General features: G+C 50.1%; 2 protein-coding genes across 12 annotated transcripts in view; one reads left to right on the top strand and one right to left on the bottom strand.

Annotated features, from left to right (window-relative positions):
* Positions 1-13,368, bottom strand: part of LOC149502440 (uncharacterized) — an 84,737-nt gene extending 71,369 nt beyond the window's left edge. The window contains exons 1-2 of the mRNA XM_089729364.1: positions 12,418-13,368; positions 11,875-12,168 (exon numbers count right to left, since the gene is read on the bottom strand). Of these exons, the coding sequence (XP_089585490.1) occupies positions 11,875-12,168; positions 12,418-13,368 (1,245 nt within the window). The remainder of the gene's footprint in view (positions 1-11,874; positions 12,169-12,417) is intronic.
* Positions 1-14,629, top strand: part of Ypel (Yippee-like) — a 174,021-nt gene that overhangs the window by 130,359 nt on the left and 29,033 nt on the right. The gene's annotated exons all lie outside the window — the stretch shown is intronic.

The following is a 14,629-nucleotide window of genomic DNA, read 5'->3' as shown; positions in this document are numbered from 1 at the left end:
TTCACCCTGAACGCACGCGACTTGGGATGAAAGAATTTGCTGATTGATATCTGCCTCAGAAAGAGCAGTGCTTGGTTGAAGCCTCCGCCGGATCGAAATCGCGCCTTACCGAGAAGATCCCACGAGCTACTCATTGGATGCAGAGAGATCGCTTCAAATAAAAATTTCGTGTATATAGTATGACAAGGATCGCCAGCCGGAGAACCGCCTCCGTGCGCCCTGGATGCCATAGATCCCGCCGCGTCAGGTCATTCTCATATCGTGTTACATTGCGCAGAATACGCTAACATTAAAAAAACGTACTTTAATATTTTTATTGCGTACAGAGATGATAATTTCATCAAAGCATTCAATACAGGATTTCACGGTAGTCTCATAGAAGCCTCGATAGATGTTCAGGATAAACAATACAAGGACAGTAATTTAAAAAAAAAAAAATAATATTTTTTTGATTTCAATCTACATCATCATCAGCATAAAGGCATTTACAGCTGGACAAAGCCTCCTCTAAGATCCGCCGCAATCACCGCCCCGGCGCTGCCAAGAATTCCCGCGACGTATCAAATTCTCGAACAAAAGTCTCTTCTCTCGAAATCTATTCTATCTGCCTATTTCTGCCGTGAAGCAGTAATGCGTTTCGGCTTGAAGGGTGGGGCAGTCGTTATAACTATACTTGAGACCTTAGAACTTAAATCTCGAGGTGGGAGGCGCATTTACGTTGTGGATGTCTATGGGCTCCAGTAACCACTTAAGACCAGGTGGGCTGTGAGCTCGTCCACCCAACGACAAACAAATAAAAAATCTAATGTGCATCGTTTTACTGGACAATTGAAGTTACTTACGAGTATATATTCATCATTCTAGTCACATATCATGTATGTAGTCAGTCATTTTATGTACATTTGATAAGTAATCTCTTGTACAACGACGACTTGTGGTTCCGTTTATGGCCAACAAGCTTATTTGGATACGTGAATCACGTTTGCATAGTGAAGGACCAACGCGACCGTTCTAACTGACGATAAATGTCTTCCTGGTTGCGATCGTATGATATAAAACGCACATTTTTTGAAAGAGTAAATCGAGCGCCATAGGCCAACACAAAACAAACTTAAACGTATCGAGATTAGATCTTGATTAAATCCCTAATTTTGTAATATTTATCTTTACTTACAAAATTACCTTTTAGTATAAAGAAATTTAAAGTCGTTTTTTTTATAAATATACTAGCTGACCCGGCATACTTCGTAGTGCCTCAATCGATAAATAAAAGACACATCAAGGGGACACATCAAAGGAAAAACAAAATTGTTTTTTTTTATATAGCTCCGAGCTTTTTTATATTTTCTCACCTTTTAAACCTTCCCTGTACTTCCACGAATAGTTCAAGACCAAAATTAGCCAAATCGGTCCAGCCGTTCTCGAGTTTATGCGAGACTAACGAATCAAAATATGCACACCCGTGGTATCGATACAACTCTGCTAGCGCAATGGTAATTTTTCAATTCCCTTACAGAGCCTGCGAAGTACGGGAGCCAACAAACTCCTCAAACGCATTTTGTACTGCCTCTCTGAGACCTATTGTTTCACGTCTGAAATACGTACTCGTACAGAACTAATGCTATAATAAAAATTTTAATAACATCACTTTTATACTCCATTTTAAAGTCATGCTACATTAAATTGCAATTAATTAGTTTCAATAAAATAAATAAAATTGTTTTATTACTTAAAGAAATTCAGTTTTCTTGGAGCAGGCAAAATACTGGCGCCATGTTTCAGATGTGCCTTTAATTCAAGGATTGCGGTTTCGATATTGAGCAGGCATGACTATGATATTATGATACTCAGTATACATATTATATCGTGAATTTACTGTCATAATTTACTACTAAACAAGGCGAGTTGCAATTCAGACGATGGGGCAATAAGGATCCTCCAGACCCACTCTCTTCTAGCAACCTTCTAAGCACCGGTAAACCTCGAAGAGTTCAATGTGAAACGTAATCCAACGACAACACCCACTAAGTTTCTAACTGGATCTTCTCAGTGAATCGCGATTCTGATCCTATTGGCGAATATAGAAACAAAAACAAAAAAACTAAGTCGCGTCAGGTACATAATAATGATTTAGAAGAAAAACAAAAAACTGACACCAGTAAGTTTTCGATCGCGGTAAAATCGCATCACTCTATACGTATTATTATGAACCCCATCTCTAACAACATATTTCAAGACAGCATTAATTTATTAAACCTAATCATGTTTCGAAATCATTTCGAACAGCTGCAAACAATCGTTTGACCCATATGCGTATTCATTATGTTATCTCGGTATCGCGTGCAGAGACAGACAGTTGGACTGCAATGCAACCAAATGTTATCCAGCCACAAGCAGGCCGATGATAAGTAAAACCGTTTTTTGATAGCAGTTTATCAACTTTTTAATTGTCGAAGGCTAATTTCGTGTTATCATTAAAACGCTTTGAACTGAATTCGATGACACAGATCTACATTAACGGGTTTATTGTAACGACTTTTTTATGTCTGACTTATCTCAGTAATTTTTTCTTATGATTTTTTTATTTTCTTAATGCAGCTAGCTAATCTTTTGAATTTTACTACGTTTTTATTTTAACGATATGAGATCTTGTTAAACGTCACTCTTTTTATAATAGACTTAGATTAAAAAGCCGCGCTTAGTTTTTTGGCAGTGTGGTCAAATGTAGAACAAGGGCTGTAAATCTACCCTCTGATCCTGTGTATCAGCAGATTTGTCTTTTCCCTTTATCGCAAAAATTAGGTAAGAATAAATCGTCCACTATGGACAGGCTTGAGAAGATCCGGCGAGAATTTCAGTGGTTTGTTTTTATGGGTTAGTTCGCTCGTAGTAATGAACGAATTCGACGAGAACTGTTACCGGTGCTTGAAGAGTCTAAAAGTACCGAAAGTAGATCGTGGGATCGAACAATACATTTTTGGGGTGACGACCCCTGACTTGTCCCATTGCTTAGGTTGGATATGTAACTAGCGGCGGCCACGATAAGAGGTTATCGTGTCGCGCCGCTTTGTCGTAGTAGCGTTCGGATGCTACTTTAACATACTTACGTATCGGTTCTGAATTTAGATCGTCGTGAAGATTCGACATTCTTCGCGTACCACGGTGCTCTGACGGCTATCCTGCCGAAACGGGTTTGGATAATCTGGAGTGAGTTCAGGTGCATACGGGCCGCGTAAATAAACACTACACTTGCATAGGTCATGACGGAACATATGCAAGTTTTGTAGTGTCACTTTTTTAAGAAAGAACCCTGTTAAGTATTGACTGTCGAAGCAATATTCAGTGAGAAAGACGACGACGGCCCGTGAAATATTTCCTCAAAAGTACATTGAAACAACAACCGTTACCACCGCGCCTCGTAAGGTAATGAATGACCCAGGAAAACCGCACGATCGTTTTCCATCACCAGGGAAAAATAACTCGTTAATTGATAAGGTCCGAGGGCAACGACCGCAAAGTTAATTGATTCTTAATCACTTTCTACGAATAAAATGGCTTTTTTAATTATTCTTCCTACAAAACTCAAACCAATTTTGTTTTAATGAGCATCGAGCTGTGGCTTTTTCGTTCGCCAACGTTTGTTGTGAGGTTGGCGCGTAATATGAATTAATTGCGTTGTGTATGTCTTCTTACGCGTCAAGATCGCGTGGCGGTTGTACAGAATATTTTGTTGTTCATATTTAATGTGGTATGTGAGTCGACTATTATCAAAGCCGGCAATGTGACTTTTGGACAATTATTGGTAAATCAGAAAAACGAATTATTGACTTTGTATTCCATTGGCAGTCACAAAACTGTTCTGAACGACATCTTAGATAAATAACAGGTTAAGTATTAACCTTTATTTAATGCAGGTTTTGAACCGTATTCTTTGAAGGAGACGATTATATTCAATTCAATCTGTATTGACATATCAATAACATTTTTTTGTCCAAATGCACAGATTGCCACCTTTGATAATAGACGACTCATGTCTAAACCGTCCTTGAATCCCGCTTCGGATTCAACGTAAGGATTAAACGGAATAAGGTCCTGAACGAAAAATAACATTTGCTAAGCAAATCGCATGTACGTGTCTCGTGCGAAACCCTAGCGTCAGGTATATGTAGGCATGGGTAGGCAGCGGCTTGGCTCTGCCCCTGGCATTGCTGAAATCCATGGGCGACGGTAACCATTCATCATCAGGTGGGCCGTATGCTCGTCTGCCTATAACTATAATAAAAAGAAAATTAAAAAAAAAGTTAATTTTCGAGGTTGTTGCTTGGCGCGCAATGCAATGAATATTTGTCAAAATTGAGATTTTCAATTGTTTTTTTTTATGTTTCCATTAAAGTCCTAAATGTTTCATAACTATCGTGTGATTGATGAAATTTGAACATACAATTTCAACGTAAAACTGTCAGAAATGTATTCTAACAGATCGTCAGAACTTCATAGCATTTATTTCACGGAAACCTGCGTAACGCTATTCAAGATTCGCGTCCCGGGAACCGTTCGATCGAAATTAAATCCGTAATTAACAAGTCAATTTAACCATAAGAAGTGAGAGCATTAAGGACTTTCTCGCTGAACGATTAAGCTTTTTACTGGTGGTAGGGCCTCTTGTGAGTCCGCACGGGTAGGTACCACCGCCCCGCCTATTTCTGCCGTGAAGCAGTAATGCGTTTCGGTTTGAAGGGTGAGGGCAGCCGTTGTAACTAACTATACTTGAGACCTTAGAACTTATATCTCGAGATGGGGGCGCATTTACTTTGTAGATGTCTATCAGTAACCACTTAACACCAGGTGGGCTGTAGGCTTGGCCCCATTTAGGCGATAAAAAAAAAAGCGATTTTTTGCGAATCTCTTAGACATAATTACGATTACAATTCCTTCGTCCGTGACCACGAAAACTTTATAGTGTACAAAAAGTCGGAAATAATAAAATGAGTTTAGTAAGCCGTGAAACTTTTACAGTTTTAATTACATTCTGAATTATTATTTTGGTTGTTAATTATTTTTTATTTTTCTACACTCATCCAAGTATCCATGTTATAATGGCGTATACGTTCTTTGCCATAATTTTTTTTTTTTATATTTTATAGCTTAGATGGGTGGACGAGCTCACAGCCCACCTGGTGTGGTTACTGGAGCTTGTAGACATCTACAACGTAAATGCACCACCCACCTTGACAAATAAGTTCTAAGATCTCAAGTATAGTTACATATCATACTTATTTGAAAATATGTTACGCAAATTTTCTAGTATGCTCTCACCAAATCATAAGTCCAAGGTACGTCTCGGGGGGCTATTTTGGCTTCAGCTTGATTGACAGGCGAGTTCACCAAGTTCAGCCTGAGAGATTGCTAACATCTGCCCTAGCAAAAGCAGTACTTCGTTGAATCTAACAAGCGGACCTGAATCGCGCTCATATCAGGCGAGAAACTCAGTATCCTCTGTCTGGAGTCCACTTTTTTTTTTCCAACTATTGAGAGCCTTGAGTGGCTATTTCAGCGTAACCTTAACTAGTACGTGAGCTTACGGGGCTCAAACCTGACGACGCTAACACGAACCCTAGCAAGAGTCGTGCTTCCCAGAATCTACCACCGGATCGGAAACGCGACCCACTGAGAAGATCCGGCGAGAAACTCAGTGGGCTGTGTCTGAGGGTTAATTTACTCGTCGAGCCCATCGTGGCAAGCGACGGGTTCAACGAGAACGATGACCGGTGCTTGAGGTACCTAAAAGCACCGTTAGTGGATCGGGAGGATCCGAAATGACGTATTTGGGGCGACGTCGCCTACTTTCCATTCTGTCCGCAGGATCGAGAATGAGGGGTCCACGGTAGTCGTACTCTGTTCCCATTTCTACGATCAGTTCTTGCTCTTCGTTCTAGAACATTACAGCATTATTTTAACAGTGTCTAAGGCTTCAAACCGGCCTATATCAGAGGTACTAAAGATATAATTCTAGATCGATTTATTTTTGTCTTAACGAAGATAGTTACACAATATTTTTTTCAGAAGATGAGTCAACAATTTACATACTTACATATAATCTTTCATAAGTCGAAGTTCGAATTACCAATTTTATTATATAACAAATCTCTTGTCCATCAAACTGGAATGCATTACTGCTTCATGGCAGAAATAGGTAGGAGGCTATGGATCCAACTCTGCGAAGGCACAATCCTTTTTTTCCCTCTCCCTATGCTGATAGCCTTGAGAGGCTATTTCAGCTTTGCCCTAACATGTAGGTGAGCTCACGGGGCTTAAACCGGAGTGTTGCTAACTCTGGCCCTAGCAAGAGCAGTGCTTCGCAGAATCTACCACCGGAGAAACTCAGTGGGCTGTGTCTATGGGAACACAATGCGCCGACCAGTATTTGTACTAACACTCGTACTTACTCACGACTACTCAATCTGTTAGGTCTCTTGTCATTATGGTACCTATATAGAAAAAATACTCTATTATTATTCATTGCAATTGCCACATGTGTATTGTAATGTAAAGAATATCGATTGTCATTTGTCGAACGATTAATCTCACACCCTTGGGTATTGCATGCGAACCGGTAGGTGCTCAATTCGCAGACCACACTATAATAAATTTCATTTGGTTTTATTTTTTAATACACGGTGCTATATCTCTCGAATAAAATAGTTATGGGCGATTCAAAACGAAATCTAATTTAGCTTTGTCCTACGTAAGAAATGGAATGAGAATGGAAGAAATGAACACATTTGGCACGGTGGTATACACGTTCCTGATGTCTATGGGGTCTGGTAATTTCACCAAAAATTCATCAAAATTTTACGTGATTGAATAGCAAATTAAGTATTGCTGGTGCTGTATTTTGAGTCAACCGTTTTTTATTCTTTTTTATGATTTTTTTATTGCTTTTATGGGGGACGAGCTTACATACAGCCCACCTGGTGTTAAATAATTACTGGAGCCCATAGACATCTACACCGTAAATGCGCCACCCACCTTGAGATGTAAGTTCTAAGGTCTCAGTATAGTTACAACGGCTGCCCTACCCTTCAAACCGAAACGCATTATTGCTTCACGGCAGAAATAGGCAGGGCGGTGGTACCTACCCGTGCGGACTCACAAGAGGTCCTACCACCAGTTGTAACCACTCTTTGGCATTTGAGATCAAAGTCTGAATTCCGTATTGTGATTTCATATCTTAAAGTCTAAAGAGATGAACGTGAAAAATATTCATTTCATTTCTCAAGCACGTGGAATAAATGTGATCACGATTTCTTCGCCTCGAAATATCAATGACCCTGTAGTTGACCTAGGGTTGACACGCGATAGTTTCCTACTTGTTACTGCTTCGCACCTAACGATCTAAATATACAAGAAATTAATGCAGAGCTCACGGCTTTGTGATTGTATTTTAACTATGGACTAAGTCTTATTTTTATACCTTTTTTATTGCATAGACGGCTGAAAGACCTGGTATTAATAAGAACTCATCAAAATCCTGAGACATCTTAACGCAAATGCCACTAAGTACGAATCACTAATATTGGCCACAAAGCTAAGCTATGAAACCTATTCAAAAATTTAATACGATAAACATCGATCGGTTAACTAGATTAGTGTTGGCTTAGAAACAAAAAAAAAGATAATCAGAATCAAAACTATTTACTGGCCTTCATTGTATTTCCTTGACTTACGGTAAAATTACATTTTTGAATAGAAAAAAAAACCTCAGAACATTATGCAAATAGAATACAGTTCGTCACCAACCATTTTTTTTTTTTTTTTTTGGTCAGGAGGAAATCGCCGGACTTCCGCCCTCCCCTGGGGATGAAGGGCGGGGCATGTCGGAGTCGAACTGACTAAAACCTCCTGTCGCTCAACAACCCGCGTCCGAACCTCGCATGAGACAGAACCCATGAAAAGGCAAAGGGGGGAAAGTGAAGCGTTTAGTGCGGAGCACATCTCTCCCATCACCCTCCCCCTCGGGACGCCGGACCGGTGGTCGTCGGCGCCACGACCACCAGCCCTCTCGGTCGGCAGGCTATCCGGAGCCCGCCTAGATGGCGCCGGTTAGAATGGGTTATCCTACGGAATACCCCGCTGGATCAAAACCAGCGTGGGTCGAGGATAGCCGGCCTTCCATCACCCGGATGCTCTTGCGTAAAACGCGTGCAGAGCAGCTTGCACGTCGTCTTCTTAGGCCCCCTTTGCCGGTCCCCAGACCGACGTGTAAAGGGGACCCGAAACACTTAGAGGGCCAGGGCTTGGGCGATATCCGCCTCCCTGGCCCCCGCTCGACGGCGGCGGGCTTGCGCGTCTCTCACGCGCCCCGCCGCCTCCTTCTGCGAGATGGTGCACTCGCAGAAGTCGAGCATCGCCTTCCACGACTCGTCGTCGCCGAGCATCGATGCCACAACACTCGGCAACGACAAGTCGTTTCCTATTTTTGCGACGAGGACACGGCGCCACCCCTCCCATGCGGGGCAGGCAACGAGCGTGTGCTCTGCCGTGTCCAAGTCGCAACCACAATGGTGGCACTCTGCCGTCGGCTCGGCTCTGATCCGGTGCAGGAACTCACCGAAGCAACCATGCCCAGTGAGCACCTGCGTGAGCCGGAAAGTGAGGCGTCCTCTGTCACGATTCGCCCAGTCCACAAGGACTGGGCGAATCGCCTCGACGGTCCTACGACCAGCCGAAGGATCGGCCAGCCGCCTGGACCATGATTCCAGCACGGACCGCCGAGATTGGGCCCTCCGCGCTCTGACCACACTGGGGCTGGGGCGCGCCACGCCCCGGGCACGAAAGTCAGCCCGCCACTGATAGTCAGCGGCGAGCGCCTCCGCTTCCAGAACCCAAGGCGGCGTCCCAGCCAGTACACACGCCGCCTCGAAGGAGATGGTGCGATAGCCGCGGATGACCCTGACCGCGATGGTGCGTTGCGGCCGTTGCAGCAACTTTGCTACCCCCACGGCCAGGGACTGGCCCCACACGGGCGCCCCGTATAGGGCCATTGACCGCACCACCCCTGTATAGAGACGGCGCGTCACCTGGTCAGGCCCCCCGACGTTGGGCAGAAGCCGGCTTAACGCGCCGGCCACCCCCAACAAACGAGGGACCAGATTCTGAAAGTGAGCACGGAAGGTCCAACGACTGTCTAGAATGAGGCCGAGGTACTTCAACTGCACCCCGACCCCAATACGGACGCCTCCAACCACGATTTGAGCATCGATAGGTGGCATTCTCCGGGGCCTGTGGAACCACATGGCCTCGGATTTACTGAGTGCCACGTCGAGGCCCAATCTCCTGATTTTGCCGACGACATGCGCCACCCCAACGGTAGCAAGACGGGCAGACTCAGCAAAACTCCCCCCCGGGCCACGACCAACGTGTCGTCTGCGTAGCAGATTACACTCAGGCCCGGGAGGAGGGCACCTCTTAGCACCCAGTCATACCCGATATTCCACAGAAGAGGGCCGAGCACCGACCCCTGTGGAACACCGCGCACGACCGGGAATCGGTGCACGATCCCATCATGTCCGGTACACGTGACCGATCTGTCCTCTAAGTAGGAACCCACCAGCCGGCGAAGGTAGGGGGGCACTCCGTGTCTTTCCAGCGCCCCCCCTATCACGGACCAGGGCAGGGTGTTGAACGCATTGGCGATATCGAGTGATACCGCCAGGGCCACCCCGCCCCTGGAGACGGCCTCCTCCGAGAGGGCCCGCACGCGAAGGATCGCGTCTACGGTTGAGCGGCCCTCTCGGAAGCCATACTGTTCCGCCGACAGATCGGGTCCCACCCCGGCCAGATGCTGGATGATGCGGGCTGCCAGAATACGTTCCAGCAGCTTGCCCACCTCATCCAGCAACACGATGGGACGGTACCCGGCGGCGGTATCCGCCGGGCGCCCCTCCTTTCTCAACAGCACGAGTCTGCCCGTCCTCCACGATGAAGGAAACCGTCCCGACTCGAGGCAGGAGTTGTAAAGCCTCAAGAGTCGGTCCCCCAGGGCACCAAGAGCCAAGCCCCAAACCCGACCATGGACGCCGTCCGGGCCGGGTGCAGTGTCCTTCGCGCACATTTTGCGTACGGCCACACGGAGCTCCGCCCCCGTTATATGGGGCACCTCAGCAGGGACTTCACCGTCGTATTCCGGCAGCGCGTCCATAGCGGGAGCGATAAATCCATCCCGCTCCTGCGGGAACAGCGCCGAGACGATGTCCCGCAGCTGCTGAGGCTGGAGACGCTCCGTGATCGGGGGGGCCCATGGGCGCATTTTATTGCGCACCATATGATAGGGCCGCCCCCACGGATCCTCATCCAGCGTCTCCAAGAGACCCTCCATGTGTTGGTTCTTGGCTCTTCTGATGGCCAGCTGCAATGCCCTCTGCGCGACGCGAAATGCGCCGTGCAGCCGGACCTCTTCCACCGCGAATGCAACCGGATCATTGCGTCGCGGCAGGCGGCGGCGGCGATGCCTGGCGCACTCGCGCCTCGCCCGAACGCACTCCACGCGGAGTTGCGCAATTTCGGGCGACCACCAGTACGCTTGGCGATTAGGAAGTCGAGGGCCAATCCGGGGCATCGACGCATCACAAATGCGACACATCGTGTCCCGGAACCACCCTGCCTCGCCCTCGACCTCGACCGGGTGTGGACGCATGGGCGCCCACGCCGCCACCATAGAGGCTTCCATCAGGAGCTCCTTATTCAGGCGCTTCAGTGCCCACTTGGGGAATGACCGGGACGCACCATGGGGGTGGTCCCTGTGGACGTCCGCGACTGCGGAGCGGGCGGAGAGATCAAACCGAATATATCGATGATCTGACAGTGTCTCCGCCCCCTCCAAGACCCTCCAGCCGCGGATACGGCGCGCGATGGCCGGGCTTGCAAACGTAACGTCCACAATAGACTCGCCCTGCCACCGCACGCACGTCGCAACCGAACCTCTATTCAACAAACAGAGGCCGGCCACGTTCGCCCACCTCTCCAGCAGCCTACCACGAGCGTCCGAGCGGGGGGAACCCCATGCGACAGACTTCGCATTGAGGTCCCCCGCGAGAATCACTGGACGGGGAGCGAGGCGGCGAGCAATCGCCCCGATCCCGCCCAGGAAATGCCCGAACTCGACAGTAGGCCTGTTTGGAGAGAAGTACGCCCCGATCACGACGGTCCCTTCCAACTGCACCGCGACGAAACCTTGGCCCCTGGTCACCATCGCCAGGGGGGGGATCGCCGCGTCTCTTCTTATGACTATGGCCGCCAGGCCGCCATCGTCCCCAAACCAGCAATCATTTGCCGGGGGAACGAAGTACGGCTCGGCGACCACAGCCACATCTATGGACCACTCCGCCATGCTCTGAGACAGCATGTCCTGAGCTCTGGCGGAGTGATTCAGATTTCCTTGGAGGAAGCGATAGGTGCGGTCCATTACTGTTGGACTACATCCATCGCCCCCTCCCCTTCACCACTGCCCCCGCCCTCCGGCACCGGCGCCGCAGCGGGGATTACAGCGTTGGCCAGTGCTCCTCTGGCCAACCTTCTGTTTTGCCGACGCTTTGACTTGCGGCGCCGGTTGCGTTCGGTATTATTACCGGACGAAAAGCACGCCTTGCCTCCCGTTCGGTGGCTTGCCCTGCGCCCGGCCGCAGCACACAGAGCGCAATGCGGGGCAGCCGTGCAGGACGCCGCTTTATGTCCCGGCTGGCCGCAGCGGAAACACAGACCACTGCGGTCAACCGAGCTGGTGCACCTGGCGAGGCCGTGTCCGGTGCTAAAGCACCGGAGGCATCGCCAGGCGCGTGGTTCAAGCAAGTGCACGTGGGCCGCTATCCAGCCCACGCGCAGCATGCCCGGATTTCCCGAAGGTCTCCCGGGAGGAGGAGTAGCCAGGGAGGCGGCCGCTTCCACCGGGCAACGCACCCACACCGAGCTGGCCCCGGTATAACCGCGGCGCGGCTCGCCTACTGTAACATTTTCCAGTGCGCATTTGCCCTGGGCAGCGACGGCCGCCGTCACCTCATCCCTGGTGGTGCAGTCGTCCAGGCCGGTTACTCTTAATTCGGCCATTTTTACCGGCCTGTGCACCCGTACCTCCTCCTCAGGCAGGACCATACGGAGCTTCGCCGCCAGACGCTCCGCGATGCCGGAACTATCGGCACCGGGACATTCTAGCAGCTTGGCCCCGTTGGCCGTCTGCCTGCAGCGGAGGCCCTCCTCCTCCGCCCCGATCTCGCCCAGGTCAACTGCCGCACGCGCCCGGGCAATGACATCTCTGTATGTCATGCCCTTGGCTTCAGCGGCTGGCAGTAGGGTAAGAACCACTGCCGCCGACCGAGGCGCGCGCGGCAACTTCTTTTTCTTCTTGTTTTTCTTGGTGGCTACAGGCGCTCGACCCTGTTGGGATGCACCCTGAGCCACCATGGCCACCGGCGCTCTACTCGTTTGAGGAGCTGCCGGTGGGGCCTTTTTGGTACCCCGCCGGGCCACCACGTTCCACCCCTCATCCATATCTGACGGGGGCGGAGGCAGCGGGCGGGACTGGGGTGCTTGTAGTGAGGGCTTCGCGTTAGCGCGACCCCCTCGCTTGGTTCTATCCCGTCCCGGGCCCGACCTGGTGACTGGAGCCCGTACGGGAGCAGGACGAGCGGCCAAAGCACCCGACGCCGCCGGCCGCCTAGCGTCAGCCGAGGTAGGGACTTTCGCCTCGAGAGCCGCCAACCTGCCGCCCAGCCTTTCTATTACAGCCTGGATGGTGCGGCTGATTACCTCTTCCAGGCTGAAGTTTGTTGGTTGTAGCGGAGCCAACATCCGTGGCCCCGCGAGTGCTTGCTGTCGCTCGGCAGCGGTCGTCTCCCTAGAGCGCGGCGACGGGAGACGCGGCCTCTGCTGTGCCACACGCGGTGGCGGCAGCACAGGCCATCGGTCGCCAGTCAGCGCCGGGGGACGGGGACCTCGAGGGGCTCCAGCGACCCAAGGCGTCGCTGCGCCATCATTGGGCTGCTGCTGTGCTTGAAGCTGTGCTCGAAGCCTCGAATTCTCCGCCCTCAGCTGCACTACCTGGTCATTGGCAGAAGCAACCGAAGGCAGAACCTTCGAGACTTGCGAGACCACCTCTCGCAGTTTACGGCCAGCGGCTTTGGTCTTGGTGCCGTTGGCCGCATAGGTTTTGATGGTCTTCATGGCCCTGTCTATGACCAAGGCAGGGTCCTGAAGGCCACCCTCTTCCTCCTCCGTCGTCTGCCCGTCCAGTGAGGCGACAGACATCGACACTGATGATGGCGCCGGTGACGGCGCGCCCCTTCTACGGGCGGGTCTTCCTTTAGGGGGCGGCATCTCCTCCGCAGCAGATGCCGCATCGGAGACTACCAGCACTTTCTCCGGCGGGGCATCCGCACCAGAGGACGATGCTGGCTCCCCTACCCCCTCACGAGAGGAAACTCGCCAGGATTTCCTCTTCCGCCTGATCTTCTTGGCGGCTGTCCCTTTCGGATCAACTGTTTCGCCGTCGCTGACGAGCGCAGAACGCGTCGAGCCAGCGCTGGCACACCTCGGTTCGACGGGTTTTCCGCTGCCCGTCGCACAGCCCCCTTCATCATGGCATTCTTTGCCCCCCCCAGAATACGCGGGGCAGCGTGCTCCCACCGAGGTGGAAGCACGGAGGGATTTTCCACCTAAGGTGGTACCCTCCTGGGGTAATTTTTGTTTTAAGTTTGCCATCATTATATTTGTTCCTTTTTATTTAACCAGGGGTCGGTCCCCTGGGACGGTCCTCACGACTGGACTCCCTCCAGCCACTCATCTCATCACCGGACACGTCACAAGCTTAAGATTAGGGCATTTTTTATAGAGGTTCGCATCCTCGCGGCCCCTGCTAGGCAGCGGCCCCCGCCTCCTACTCGGTAGGGATTACGGTATGCTTCTACGAAGCCACGCCGGTAAACCGGTACCCCCCTCTGGAGGGCCTTCCCCTGTAGCCACCAAGAGGCAGCCGGGGACATGACGACCAGCGACCGGAAGGGAGTGCCCTCCGGTTCACTTCTCATCCACGTGGGTCTACCATTACTGACAGACCCACACGTCTGACCACGTTGTGGCCACGCCGGCGTACCGGTACCCCCCTCTGGAGGGCCTTCCCCTTTAACAGCCAGAGAACCGCCGGGGACATGGCCTAGCATACAAGAGGGCTCCAGAAGGGAGCCCTCTTCCCTCTTCACGCACCCTTTGCTTAGCAAAGGTGGGAAAAGGGAACACGGTGTGCAGTCTTCTTAGTTCACGCCATCCCTGTGCAGACAACGCTGCTCCACGGTATCGGGGTGCACGCTTAAGCCCCACCGCCACGACAAGGCGAGACCACGTTGTGTGGGGTGTCACCACCCCTGTCCTATAATTAATTCATCAGGTCATTCGCGTGCAGCAACTAACAATCGTCGCTAAGTACTTGAATATTCATACAAACGACTATATTAATCTACAGTTTGCTAGGAGACCAGTATTGCTATAATACTTATAAGGAGAGCGTTCTTAAAAGACGAGGAAATTGTAGTTTCCGTCTTTAGACGAAGTAAAGGCAATGAAATCATAGTGCCTAAGTTTT

The sequence above is a fragment of the Bombyx mandarina genome, chromosome 08, assembly GCF_030267445.1.
Source record: "Bombyx mandarina strain Sakado chromosome 08, ASM3026744v2".
NCBI lineage: Eukaryota > Metazoa > Arthropoda > Insecta > Lepidoptera > Bombycidae > Bombyx > Bombyx mandarina.
Note: the sequence above shows the minus strand (reverse complement) of the source record. Positions and strands in the feature narration are given on the sequence as shown.